This window comes from Cuculus canorus, chromosome 17 (assembly GCF_017976375.1).
Source record: "Cuculus canorus isolate bCucCan1 chromosome 17, bCucCan1.pri, whole genome shotgun sequence".
Classification (NCBI taxonomy): domain Eukaryota; kingdom Metazoa; phylum Chordata; class Aves; order Cuculiformes; family Cuculidae; genus Cuculus; species Cuculus canorus.
This window is the reverse complement of record NC_071417.1, coordinates 8360014-8374576: the sequence shown is the minus strand read 5'-3', so window position 1 is coordinate 8374576 and position 14563 is coordinate 8360014. Positions and strand designations below refer to the sequence as shown.

The 14563-nt window shown below is 53.2% G+C and overlaps 1 protein-coding gene across 1 annotated transcript in view; it reads left to right on the top strand.

Annotated features, from left to right (window-relative positions):
• SEZ6L (seizure related 6 homolog like) overlaps positions 1-14563 on the top strand; it is a 49457-nt gene that overhangs the window by 15900 nt on the left and 18994 nt on the right. Inside the window, exons 2-3 of the mRNA XM_054082394.1 lie at positions 12920-13843; positions 14107-14240. Of these exons, the coding sequence (XP_053938369.1) occupies positions 12920-13843; positions 14107-14240 (1058 nt within the window). The remainder of the gene's footprint in view (positions 1-12919; positions 13844-14106; positions 14241-14563) is intronic.

Below are 14563 nucleotides of genomic sequence, written 5' to 3'. Positions count from 1 at the left end.
ATGCACAGATGCCCAAGAACATCTTTTTGGGTACCTCAAAAAAAATATATTTATGACCCCAAGGAGATTGCCTGTACCTGCTCTCTCAGGAGCTTGGACTGGAGCCGCGCTGCGATTCCTGTTACATCTTGTGAAAGAAATATAAAGCCTTGCCAAGCAGATTTGGCAAAAGACAGCTCAGCTCTAGCCATGCCTTGCAGTCGATGCAGGAGCTCCCCCAGCCCGAGGAGTGCAGGGCAGCGATGCTGCATGACGAGCACAGGGCTGTTCTGGTCATCTGGATCTCTAACGTTATATTGTCACTTCATATTTCCCACTCTGGAGTGGAAATCAAATCAAACCAAGCCGTGAACACATTCGACAGGTAGAACAACAGGAGAAGAGTTTGAAGAAGTCAGATAATCCATGGATGTCACTGCCTGGAAGTGAGAGCATGAATGATTTATAGCTAGGCAGTGAAATAGCCATCTATTATAATTAGACTAAACTTTGTCTCTCCAGATGTTTTATGGCTGCGTATCTTTAATTGTTTCCCAGCTGTCCCCAGATGCAGGGAGTTTTTACTAAACCCAGATGCCAGCTTGTGTGGTTCTGGTGTGCCTGGTGGGATGCCTAGTCTCCATCTCCTAGCCTGGTGCCTGTCTTGGCCAAGGTAAGGACAGCGGGGACACAAGCACAGTGTCCTGCTGGGTTGCAGTGCAGCAGTGTGGATGTTCACAACTGAGGGACACCTTTCAGAGGTGCTCCCCAAAAGCAATTTCCCACCTGCAGCAGAACTGCTGAAACCTGGGCTGCATCCCTGCCAGGTCTCCTGCATCCCTGCCGGGGCTTCTGCATCCCTGCTGGAGTTCCTGCATCCCTGATGGGGCTTCTGCATCCCTGACAGGGTTCCTGCATCCCTGCCATCACCCAAGAGGCAGTGAGTGACAGGGCAGAGCAGCACATGAGTCTTCAGGCGCTGCCCTGGCGTGACAGGGGTGAAGCTGAACACAGCTTGGCCGGGGCAGAAGCTGGCAGGAGCCCCCACGGTATCACAGCGCAGAGCTGGGCCTGAGCTGCTTTTCACAGGGCTGATCTGCTCCCAAAGAGTTAATCGCAGCACTCGCTTCTCAAGATCTGCTCCACTGCATCTTAACAGTGATGGGAAATTAATTATTTTAGTCTCAGATAGCTGATTAGAATGGGCTTTTTGTATCTAAATATACTCTCTCTTTAGGAACCCATTTAATTTTATACCCTGATATAGACAACTAGGCTGGATGATTGGTGGAGAAAGAAGGAGCTTCTCTTCCAGGAGTTCAATTTGTAGCCTGAGAAGATGCCAAACTACTCAATTTCCTCTCTCCAGGCAGACCCTGAAGAATGAGCATCCTGGATATAGAGCCCAGGAGAGCCACAGGATCGATTTGTCTTTGCTCTTTCATCCATGTGACAAACCCAACCCCCTTCAGAGCAGGGACACCTGAGGCAACGCGGCAGCAGAGGACAAGAGGGAGCAGGGGCACGGCAGGTCTCCCCCACCCCAGGTGTCTGTGTTTGAGGCCCAGTTGGGGCACATCTGGCCAAGGCTGGAGGTTTGGCACTGGGGACTCACCAGGAAGATTGGAAAACTCTGCGGGAAACTTTCAATTTACACCTAGTGAGGCTCTGCTTTCAAAAAAAAATGTATTACTCCTTGAAACCACCCTGCTAATTCATTTCAGACAGGCCTATCTGCCCATAACAAGGCAGGGATCATTTCTTCCTTACATCTGAAATTATAAAAAACTGCTGCAAATTCAAATTAACATCTGCATCAAAGTGCCACTATCGCTAATGGCTTTACTCTCCTTCTCTGTGGTCCCCACCAGCTCGTGTATCTCTGCTGAAATACCAGGATAATTATTCACACCCATCAGCTCAGGTGGCAGCAGTGGTGGTACCGAGCTGGGACAAGTCAGCACACGGCAGGTCATATCGTTTCCATGCTGTAAATCTCTTGATTCCTCCGTAATTGGATGAGCCTCTTTAAATCCCTTTCCTCGTTAGCTGCTGCTGCTCCTCCTGCAGCTGAGCAGCAACCTGGTTTGCGGTGCGTGCATTCTTTTGGGAAGGCGTTGGGTGTTTCCCAGTGTGAGTTGCGTTCGCAGGTGCTTGCATCCCTTTGGAAAGGTGTTGGGCACTTCCCAGTGTGGGTTGGGTTCATCCCTGGGGACAGGGAGCTCTGCCAGGGGTGATGCTGGGGAAGGAAGGGGTGCCAGGACGCTGATGCTCAGGGCACAGTTGGGCTGGGGCATCATAAGGACCCATAGGCAGGTTCTTCCAGAGCAAAGGGGAGATTCAGCAGGTCCTCCCAAAGCCACGAGAGCTGCAGGTGCTTGCGCCAAGCTGGCATGGCCAAAACAAATGCCTGAGAGTCAAAGTCTCATTGATTCCAGCTCTGTGAAGCAGCACTGGGGAGGAAAATCCATTTTCCTTATAGCTTGGAGAAGTGTGTGATATCCGGGCATCTGTCAGACTGCTGCGGATCATTAGAGCAGTTAGGAGCTTCTCCAGAGCACAGGATGGGGAGAGGTTTGCGAGTTTAACTCGCATAGTCCTGGAAGCATCTCTGCTCCTGAGCAAAGCGAGTCAGGCACAGGTGGTGTGGATTCTCCACATTTAAAGGAGCATTTTTCATTGTTGGAGCTGCAGAACCCAAACTTACTGTTCCCATCCATGACAAAAAAAAAAAAAAACCCTTGTCCATGGCCACTCCTTGGAGCTTTTCCATCAATCTCAGCCCAGAGCTGAAGCCATGCATGGGCACGGGTGCCTGCTGCCACCTGGGACCCTGTCCCAGCCCGGTGTCCCCTGCCAGCACTGCAGGTCCCCAAGCATCTTATCAAACCCTGCTCTGACCATGGGCAGCAGACACCAGTGAAATGTCTTTCCTTTTGTTTGCCTTTACTGACAAAACCACCGGGCACAGGAGTTGCGGGCAGGCGGGCAGTGAGGAGAGCCTGGTCCTTCCCGGCCACGGCTCCTCAGGCTGGGCACCACTGTCAGCATCCGTGCCGGTAATGAGAGGTTTCCATGGCAACCATATGTGAGCGTGGATAGTGACACAGATGTAAATTTTTTAAATGAAATATTCAGACCACAGTCCTAGGAGCATAAATAAACCCCTGCACATGGCCAATTTAACAGCATTTTAAAGCAGTTCGGAAACTCCCCAGGGTAAGGGATTCTCTGGGGCATCAGGAAAGCCATGGAAATGGAAGGAAAAAAATCACCCTGACCCCATCCTGCCCCAGGAGCTCCAGCGCTGAGCTGGGTTCCTGGCCTGAACGCGGCACAGAGCCAAGCACAGCCCCAAGATCCAGGGTGGGATCAAAGCAGCAAGGAAAGGTGCTGGTTACAAACCCGTGATGCAGAAGATGCGGCACCTGGAATCTGCACAGGAAGGACATCCAGATGCCCGCAGGATCGGGACACAGATGGGTCCTGAAAATCGTTGACCTCTGACATAGCCTTCTCCTCAGCAAAGCCTGGGCATCTCTCTTCTTCTGAATTATCTCCTATTAATTGCTCATGGGACAGCTTTGGGGAAGAGAATCTGGCCGGCTCCATCATCCACAGGCAGCTGGGGCCCTTCACACCCCACTGCACCCCAGAGCACCCCGCTGCACCCCAGCATTCATTTTTAAGAGCAACCTGCTTTGCACAAGCACCGGGAATCACTGCAGAGCACTCCTACCACCCTTCAACGCACTACATCCACATCTTCCCAGCAAGTGGGATGGAGTACCGGAGTCTCAGGGCTCCCTACACTCCTGGCCTGTCACCCCTATGGAGCAAGAGGACCTGGGGACGGGCACTGCTCCTCCATCCCTTGTGCTGAGCACCAAACTATCAAAGAGTTATTTTCTATTCTCTGACTGCTGTAGGAACGTTTGGATGAAAGCCATCCACGAGCCTTCCTGCTCCCGCCTTGCCAGGTGGTATGAAACAGCCTTCACGCAGGAGAGCGGCTCAGAAACACCCGATACGATGGGCAGATAATGCTCTGGCTGCTTTTATCTGTGCTCCCACATGGATGACTCACTGGTGATCAGACCGCTACTATTTTATTTGCTTAGAGGTGGAACTGCCAAGATGTGCTTGAGGAAAACTTCTTTTACTGTTGGAAAAACTTAATTTGCTGAAATTGGAACCACAGAAAAGACAGGTTTCAAATCTCTTGTTTGGAGACACGTGGCTATTCAGGCTCTATCGGTCTGTTCTGACATTTTGAAAGTGAAAGACTGTTTTGATTCAGGGTTTTCTGCTCTTCAAGATTTAAGGCAAAAAATCTTCCTAAATCTGAAACCAAACCAAACCATTTCCAGTCCATCCCACTGGAGTGTTTTGATGGACCTAACCTGCTTTTTTTTTCACATCCTTGGTTCACACTCAAGCCCTCTGTCTTTCTTCTCCCTGATGATGAAACCGTGTGCTGGAGATTGATGTGGGATGGAGATCCTGGGAAAACACGATGTGCACTGCCCCCGCCCCGCTGCCCCTGCCCACCCACGCGGTTCTCCATCAACATGGGTTGCATCACAGACAGACCTCAACATCCCTCTTTTATCTGCATCAGCCCTGTATGAACTCGCAGGAGGAAGTTTGGGATGTAAATAGCAATGCACGCCTTCCTTAGCTGCCACGGTGGGCAGAGGGCCGGGTTGGAGGGCAGAAGGAGGACGGGGACAGGAGCTCTGCATGTCCACCAGCCTGGCAGCGAGGGCAGCAGTGTGGGCAGTACTGCCTGTGCTGCCAGACTCAGCCCTGCCTCTGCCTACAGGCAGGAATCAAGCTCTCCGGACCAGGCATGGTTGCCTACAGGTACTCACGCTGCAGCTGGTGCAGTAGCTCTGTGCAAGTGTTCACATCTCTCCATGCATGCGTGATCCCGTTTCTCCTCTTGTGCCAAATGGCAGCATCTTCTGACACTCCATCATCCTAGTGGGTACTGGGAATTCCGGGGATTCAGCCTGCTCCTTTGTCTGCTCGCACACTGTCGTGGGCTTCAGATCACCCTTGTGCCTGCACGCACCGCAGGCTTTGGGGCGATAAGACAATTATCTTTGGGAAGACAGATGTGGTCTAATCAAAGTGGCTGCAGCATCCTGACACCCCAGGCTGCAGCGGAGGCTGATGGCTCCTTCGTTAACAGCAGGACTGGTGTGGCCGCATCAGCAGCTTTGATGGGCACAGGGAGCCCCAGCACAGAAGGGTGGCAAACACCTTCCAGGGCACCCCAGGGCTCGCCCAGCTCGGTGCTGAGGGAGAGTATGGCTCTGGAGACCTGCCCAAATCACCCCACCTTGGCATTTCGCTCAGCCGAGCCCGGGAGCAGAGGCAGGCTCTGCTTCAGAGCTCATCCTTCACGTCACAGGAGCAACACTGGCCAGTGCACAGAGGCAGTTATGCTCATTATGGCTATTGATCGCCCCGTTTCACCTGCCGATGGAGCCCGTGACAAGGCCGAGATGAACCATCTGCTGGGGTTCATTGCTCTGCTCAGTCCCCTCTCCTCGCTGCCTCGGTCCCCGCTGTGCCATCCATCTCACCCTTCAGAGAACCTCATTCAAGGCAGGGAACACAATAAAAAACTGAACTGTACTCCACAGATAAATCAAGGCAGAATCTTTTGAAGGGAATTGTGTGTCCCCAGCTGGTTTGGAGGAGTAGCTCTGCCAGCACAGAGCATCCTTGAACACAGGTTCTCTACCAAGGCGATACCATCTGCCAAGCGCCAGGAACCCACTCCCCAAAGAGTCTCCTCCCCTGCCGCAGTCAGCCACCACCCTTGACTGACCCTGTGGATGCAGAGGCTGTGGTCTTCACAGATGTCCCTGGGGCAGGCACCACGGTGCCTCCCTGCTCCTGAGCAGCCAGTGTGTCCCACTGGCTGTGCCCATGCAGGCTGACGTGCTGCAGGCAGCCTGGCATGGAGCGACACGGCACGGACTGGTGGACCTCCTTGCAGCATCCCTGGACTTAGAAAAATCCTCACTTAGAAAAGTCCCTGAGTGGGGCAGCCCCCCAGAGCTGGAGACGTGCAGATTCTGGGGTGCCAGGGGGTGCAGGATCAGTCCCAGAACTCAGAGAGGGTTCGGGTGAGGCGCCGGCAGCAGAAGTATCTCTGGGCAGGATTAGCCATTCCCAGCACAATCCGCCTAAGCCCGTCACACAGGCAGAGCACAGGGGCTGAACACCGCCATTAATAGCATCCATATAAGCTTCTCAGCTTTTCTGGTTTAATCAGATCACTAAAACCTTCAGGACGGTAACTACTGAACTCGAGCAATCAAGCCGCCATCCTCCGGCAGCCCGGGATCATGTGCTCGCAGCAAGGCAGCGATAGCATCGGCATTAGTAATGGGAACCCAGCTATACAGCTACTCATGGTTTAGCTCTTTCAGGAGCACAGCAGCAAAATGAGTTCCCTATGATTATTTCAGCATCCTTTTATCAAGCATTTGCAGTTCTCTAATTCCTCTAAACCTCTCTGGCTGAGATATCGGCAGCAATCAGATTTGCCTGGATCTCTCCAGCCACGGCACCTCTGGAGCAGCACAGGAGTGTTTGCCATCGCTGGCCACATCTGCAGGATGTGATCCTGTCTCCCTGACTGGGGCTGCAGGGAGTCCTGGGGACCCTATCTTATGGGAATGAAGCTTTGGGGCTGAAAAGGCAACCGTGTGTGCCTGGAGTTGAGCCTTCTGTGGGAATGACGTGACTGCAGCGTGGCTCTGAAATGGGGCACATGGGCTCCATGGGTTCCAGCACAGGGTTTGTCTGCAAATTCAGCATCCAAAACCTCAAAGTTACATCTCCCCACTGTGCTACACGGGGTCAAAGGCAGAGTCTAGGGGTGCCCCAGGAGTGCAGCTGGGCCCCCCTCAGTCGGAACATGCACTGTGGCCACCAGGCAGCAACGAACTGCCTGACCAGACCGTGTCCCTGCCCTGAGCAGCACACAGGCAATCTGCTTGGTGAGAGGCAACGCTAAAAAGCTTATTTCGCTTTGATGGAGAACAAGAGCTGATAGTGTATGAAATTGTGGCAAAGGGGGGAGCTTGAGCTCATGTTTAATTAGTTTTCTTTCATTCGCCTGGCCTCACAGTCTCATTCATTCATTTGCTTAACACATTGTAGTTCGCTCCGTTAATGCACCTGGGCTAGCAGAGCAAATTCCAGGCCACAACCCAAGATGTTCTCTGCTTGCATGTAGATCACAGGCAATGAGAAGGTTCATTTCTGGCAGGAAAACAAAATTCTCCAAAAGAGTGAGATAAAACCATCCTAAATGGCAAAACACAGACTGTTTGCACCTGCAAAAATATTGCCAAAGCAATTAGTTGTTCTTTGTATGGGCAGAAGGATTGCGTGGGGAAGAAAGCACAGACAACCGTTACAGTGGTCTTTGAAGTCATTGATTTTTCTTGCTGAGAGCAAATTTAAAGGAGGCATTTGTACAAGCACAAGTGTGTTAGGAGCGGCTGTGGCATTTGGGGCTGTTTATCCTGGAGAAGAGGAGGCTGAGGGGAGACCTCATCACTCTCTGCAGCTCCCTGAAAGGGAGTTGTGGTGTAGTGGGTGCTGGGCTTTGCTCCCAAGTAACAAGTGATAGGATGAGAGGAAATGGCCTCAAGTTGCACCAATGGAGGTTTATAGCGGATATTAGGAAAAATTTCTTTACCAAAAAGATGATGAAGTGCTGGCAGAGGCTGCCCCAGGCAGTGCAGGAGTCTCCATCCTTGGAGGGGTTCAAAAAACAGGTAGACGTGGCACTTTGGGACATGGTTTAGTCAGCACGGTGGGGTTGGACTGGATGAGCTTAGAGGTCTTTTCCAACCTTAATGATTCTGTGATTTGTACTTGTTTAAATCTATTTAAGAATACATTTGGGGCCAAGGACCCTCCATGAGCAGCTGACAGTGCTGCTCAGGCAGGCGCGTGGCTGGTGTCCTGCAAGCACCCAGGGCAGTGCTGGTTCTGGGTGAGGGGTGCCATAGCAGCACCCCGAGAACCTGCTTGCTCTGCCTTGCCACCTCTCCTGCCCTACCATTTCTCGAGTGCCCCGTGCCATCACCCCAGCTCTGGGGTGTGTCCCTGCTCCCAGCCCTGGCCGATGTGCAGCCTGCACGCTCCCACGCGCAGCACGGCGTGCTTGGCACCCGTGCCCTGCAGAGGAGAGAGCGCTTCCGACGGCAGCTAAGTATAAATTGTGGGGGAGTAAAAGCTGGTTGGAGACATCCTCCCCAGAGCCGAGCTTCCTTCCTTGGTGTTTACATGCCGGTATCTAGGCAGATCCCAGAATAGACCTGAAGATGAGTCGTCGTTTTGCATTAAGGTCATTTGTGCTCCAAACTCTCCTGGACATTTCTGTCCCGTCTTGCAGGAGCAGTCGCCTGTGCAGAGCACAGAGCCCAGAGCCCCACGTGTCATACTGTGCCTGAGGAGAACAAGGACTTCGAGGGCCACTCTAGAGGCTTTTGTGGATTTAGAGAAGCCTTTCCAGTCTCAAACTGCCTGCAGAGTGTTCCTGATCAAGACATAAGATAAATCCCTTGTATGTCTTGATAGCATTTACTTCCTCCGGAGATGGGTTAGCAGATTAGATCAAGGTCAAATGTGATCATTTCTCTTCTACCACCTCAGTGTCTCTGGATTGATCTCTTGTACTGAACGGGATGCATTTTGGCAGCTGGGAAGGGTCCTGCTCTGCCTGCCCCAGGTCCCAGCCAAGTTCCTCGCTGTGATTACCCCATAGTTCTTGGGGGTGGGAGAAGAGCTCTTTGCATTTATATTGGTATGGAAAGCACCTCACTAAAGTTCACTGTTGTCCTAATGTCAAATGTGGAAACCTACTGCAATCCTTCCTTAAGGGTGAGGATGCTGTGCTCTGCTTCACCTGTTCTTTACTTTTCCTAAAGCCTTGCTCGCTTTGGAAATGCCGTGGGATGGGAACTCGTTGCTGCAGGCAGCAACATCTCCTCCATGTGCAGGAGCCTCTGCCCCCCAGGAGGGAAGAGCTGGTGCTTCCTTTCCAGGATGGGTGCTGACAGGCTCCTTCCCGAGGGAGGGGAGCGGGCACAGGGCTGTGCTGGGGCCATGGAGCAGCACCAGCACGTGTGGAGTGGGATCGGGCTCTGGCAGTGCCAGGGAGGCAGTGGCAGGGCTGGCAGCCTGCATCGCAGGGACACGCTGGAGCACAGCTCTGCTTTTGGGGGTTAAGATCATTAATCACTTCTTTCTGGCAACGTGGAATGTGCCCTTATTAATCATTGATGCCAGGGCCCCCCTGTGCCTCCATCTCCCTGCTCCAGCCTGGCTACGTTGGCTTCCCTGAATTAGACATTTGCCCTTTACAAACTAAAGCATGTTAAGTATCTCATTACAGAGTCACTGTACAGAGTGTTTTATTTCATGCTTTGTTAAGGGCAGAACTGTTTAAATGCATCCTGGCAAAAGATCTAATAAGGAATTAGTCAACTTTCTGAAAGCATAAAATATGGTTTAATGGCAACATGCGTTAAGAATTAGAGTTGGGATGACAAATAACCTAGGGAGGCTGTTTTGCTGTTTGTGATAACGCATCAGTTTTAAGGACTCGGGTTCCTGCAGGAGCACCCCAGCTGTCCCACTGTGAGATGGTGTCCCAACGTCTTCCATCAGCCATCAAGCCTTCTTCCCTCACTTTCTGGGGTTGTCATCTCCTCCTTGTCAGACACAACCATCTTCTCCTGTGATGGAGAAATGTTTTTGCTGCCGAGTACTAAAACTGATGAGCTGAGCTACAGCCAGACCAGCAGCAGCGGGAGAGCAGCTCCTGGCTGCCTTTACTGGACTTGGGCTGGGAGACAAAGACTAAAGCACGCAAGAGCCCTACAAAGCTTGTCAGGAAGGAGGGTTGATGCTGGCACTGCCCTGGGGACCAATTTTTCCCCAGCGCCGCATGGCAAGGTGCTCATTGCCGTGTGGCAGGATGCCCATGGAGGCCAGGCTTAGCTCAGAGGTGGAATGGAGAGGGAAGCAGAGTCACTCAGAAACGAGCAGAGGGTTCTAGGCCTCCTGAGCCACCCCACCAGCACCATGCATGGGGACACTGAGGCACCCAGCTTCCCCAGATAGAGCTGGGTGAGATTATTCAGAGCCAACACAAGTCAGTGGTTGCAGATAATGTGTGTGAAATGTCTCCTAATGTGCTAAGGGAATCAGCTAATGAATTTCTGAGCCACTACTAATTAAAGAATAAATTTTTTTAAGTCATGGGAAGCGTAACAGAAGAGCCCAGGAAGCCCTGGGTAGCTGGGATTGGCTTCTCTGCACCTGTGTCTGCGACTTGGCCAGCTGAGAGCAGGGAGCAGTGGCGTGGGGTGGGTGAAGGCACAGCCCTGACTGTCCTGGGGACCCAGAGCTAGGAACCAACCCAGGCAATGCAAGGACTCTCGGCAACCAAGAAGCAGTGGCTCAGGGATGGATCTGGTACAGCCCATCGAGAGGAGAGGTGGGCTTGATTGTAGTGGTGGGGAGTGCTCTTACACCCCTGCAGTGCACTCACTGCACAGACCTGGACAAAAATACATCTCCAGCCTCACACAAATGGGTTTTGGAAACTCCATTTGTCAAGCAGAGTCTCCCAGCTTTTGCTTTTCCCTGTCGTGTTCCCCTATCTTCAGTTCTCACCAGAAACTTCTTCATTTTTCCAGATGATGAAGTGAAGTCAGCTCCTTGTTTCCCTCTGCAGGAGCTGCTTGTGCCCATTTCTCCTTGCTTGGACTCAATGATCTCAAAGGTCATTTCCAACCCAATGATTCTATGATTCCTGCCCTGCAGGCACCGGCCGCCCCATCCCACAGTGCAGTCACTGACGGTGACCAGACTGTTTGAGGCAGTGACCACTGCTGATCCTGCAGCAAAAAGAGAGCTGTTTTGTTATAAATGGAGCTGCCAGGGGCCACTGGAGCATCCAAGGCCAGGCTCTGCCACCCCGTTGCCACTGCGGGTCTCTTTTCTCCCTGGCACATGTGGAGATGATAGTGCCAGTGTTCTGGGTCCATACGGGTGTGTGCCCTCACCTTATGGGCTGAATGAGCCCAAGTTCTGGGAAGCCCCTGATCCCGCACATCCAAATAACTCAGGGGCTGAGTGTTAACGCGTGCAAGACACCTACGAATGGGCGCACACCTCTGCGGAAAGCAGAGCAGGTACCCAAGTGTTTCCAGGATCAGCGCTTAAAGGTGGAATGAGAGGCAACAACTGGATGGGCACAAACCCATGGGGAGGTGCAGCAGGGCTGGGGATCGGGAGCAGCATCACAAGCAGCCGCGCTGAGTGGCATCAGCAATGAGGTGGATTCAAGATCGCCTACAACTCCTGCTCCTGTTGCTGACCCAGTGGTGCTGAGCTAAACCAGCTGAACCACTGCGCTGCTGTGCCGGAGTGGTGCTGTGCCGCACTGCACTGCGGTGTGCCCAGCATGGAGCTCCCCAGCTGCGCAACAGTCAAATTAATGTTAAGGCGTCAGAAGCAAGAGTTGAAAGGCATTAAAATCACAGGGCAATATAAAGGGCGGTTGGGCTCCCGGGGAACTGTACTCCCCCACGCAGTCACCCTGCAGTGTCCTTGTGTTTAAGGTTTCAAGTCCAAAAGCTCCTTTCTTCCTTTTCATCCCAGTCCTACCTCAATTAGTAGAATTTGAAATGCAAAAAAAAAGCCCAAGTTAAATTTAACGTAAGCGTTGTGCTTTTGTTTAAAATACCTGCGACGCTAATTGCAATGAAGTGTCCTGAGTGAGCCAGAGGTTTATTGTGCTTTGCTGGAGTCTATTTGGGAAAGAAACACTGATTGCTGCTCCAGTCCCTGATCCCGCAGAGATCCGGCACTGTGGCAGATGCACATCCCGCAGGCATTCCATAGCAGCTCAAAGCGTGTTTCAGAGCAGGTCAGTGTCTCCGTTTGCAGTCGCAGAGGGGAGTGTGCACCCAGGGAGCCCTGGGACAGCAGCAGGGCTGGGGACTCACAGATGTCACCCCGTGCCCAACCAGGCACCCACCCACGCTGAGGACGGGGACCCCACTTGGAATCTCAGACTCCAAACCCTCCCAGGGGAACTGAGGGGACTGGAATTACGGTCTTTAAGTACCGTGCATTAAACACCTTCCCTGACAACTGCTGTTTCCATGGAAAATGTTGACTGTCTGCCTCTCGGAGCTTTCTGCAGCATTTCACAGAGCCTTGGCACTGCTCGCAGCTTGTTTTCACCATGAACCACAGCCCAATCAGACCCATTGGTGGTGAATAAATCTGTATTGCATGCAATTAAACTCCCCGGTCAAAGCAGCGGCGGTGTGGCTTTGATTACTTTTTCTCTCCTGTGCATTGCTCTGCCCAGCACAAAAGGTTAGTGGTGCCTAAGGAGAGAATTTGCAGAAGTGGATGGTGTTTTGCAGAGGGAGGCTGAAAGAAGCTGGTTAATCGGCATCTGTTCCCCACCAGGCAGCAGTGTGGGGACAACAGTGGCAAAGAGACCCAACCTGATCTGCTGCTTTGAAACTGCCGTATTTGCTGATGACCATTGCAAAAATAAAGGCTTTTCACTGCGGCCGAGCCAGAGCAACGGACTCAGCAGGAGCGGGTGAATCTCCCTTAACAAGTGACATCTAGATAAAGACACTAACTAGCAGCTCTAAAACGGTGAGATAAGGCCACTGAGTTATAGCAGAAGCCTAGCTTTCAGGGAATCAGCGCAGACTCGTTATTGCTTTCCCGTAATGGGCCCATTTGGGAGAGCAGCAGGCATTCAATCAGCCACAGCTCCCTGAGGGGCTGATTTCATGCCACCAGCACAGCTGTAATTTCGTGCCCAGAATTGCCCAAATCCCACTTTTCCTCATTTTTTTTGCAGACAGCGGATCAGGAGCAGCGCTGGTCCCCTCCAGCCCAGACCCTCTCGCTGTGGATGAGCAGGTGGAGAAGATGGCTGGTGGAGCTGGGGAGCTTGAGCACGCCACGGGTTCGGCCAGCAGAACCAGGGAGCTTGAGCATGCCACGGGTTTGGCCAGCAGAACCAGGGAGCTTGGGCATGCCCCGGGTTCAGCCAGAAGAGCCGGGGAGCTTGGGCATGCCACGGGTTCAGCTGGTGGAGCTGGAGAGCTCGATCACACCATGGGTTTAACTGGCAGAGCTGGGAAGCTCAGTCACACCATAGGTTCTGCTGGTGGAGCCGGGAAGCTCGGTCATGCCACTGCCCTCAACCTGCTGCCAGCCGGGGAGGATGGCATCGATCCAGCAGCAGAGACTACACTGATGGTGCGGAGCCGCATCCTGCAAACACCCACTGCCGCCCCCAACGCTGATGCCAAACAAACTTTCCCTGTTAAGAAAAAGCCACCTACTCTAAAGAAAGTAAATACCGCAAGGAAGCACCTGCGGCCCAAGCCCACCCTGCCAGGGCCCCCCAGGGCTGTCACCCCAGCCAACCCGCTGGGCTCTGGGCTCCCTGATGCTTTCCAGGAGCCACGTGCACCGGCAGAGGCAGCAGCTGGGATGGGGAATGTGGAGCAGAGCCCCCCTGAGCTGCCCTGGGCCACCACCAGCCACCCTGCACTGCAGATCTCTCCATCCACCCTGCCGCCGGTGGTCCCTCGGCTCTTCCCCGATGGTGGGGGCGATGCCAGTGAGGCTCCAACCGTGGCTCCTGCCAACGCTGCCGTGAACCGGACAAACAGTGTGGAGAGTGAGATGCATGGCTCTGCATCAGAAGAAAGCCAAGAAACCACCACGTCCACCATCATCACCACCACTGTCATAACCACAGAGCCCACACCAGGTGAGCCGCGCTGCCCGCACAGCGCTGGGGAACATGGTAGTGGGGTCACGGCAGCTGGTGGGGAGCAGGGGTTTGCTGGTGGGGAGCAGGGGTTTGCTGGTGGGTTTGTGGGGCTGCCTAAAACCTTCTGCACTTCAGCAGGGTTGGCTGCTGGAGCAGGGATCGGGGTGCTGAGGTTTAGGGCAGTGGGAGCACCCAGGCGTGGGAGGGAGCTGCAAGTGAGCCGTTCCCCGGGGGCAGTGGTTGATGCTTGTTCCTCCCAGTCCTCTGCAGCATGAGTTTCCATGAACCCGAGGGCTACATCGACTCCACGGACTACCCCCCGCTGCCCCTGCATAGCTACCTGGAGTGCACCTACAATGTCACGGTCTACACAGGCTACGGCGTCGAGCTCCAGGTAAGAAGCACATCGGTGTGGGGATCGCCATGGCTCAGCAGTGTCTGGCCCGTGCAGACGTGCCTGGTCAGCTCTTCTCAAAACGCTGCATCCCATAGCCTGATGAGGGTGGGAGCGGGGCAGGGACCTTGAGCATTTCATCGGTCCACAATCTCTGTGCTCTGGTGTGCAAACCTTTCTCATTCTTGCCTTTTCCCCCATGTCACCGTTTGTATCCAATGAAAATCCATTAACTTTCAATCCAGGTAATTAAGAACGTGCATTAAAAAGAGTAGTAGTCCCAGTGAGCTTGTTCCTGCTGTCCCTCTGGAGGGCAGGAGGGA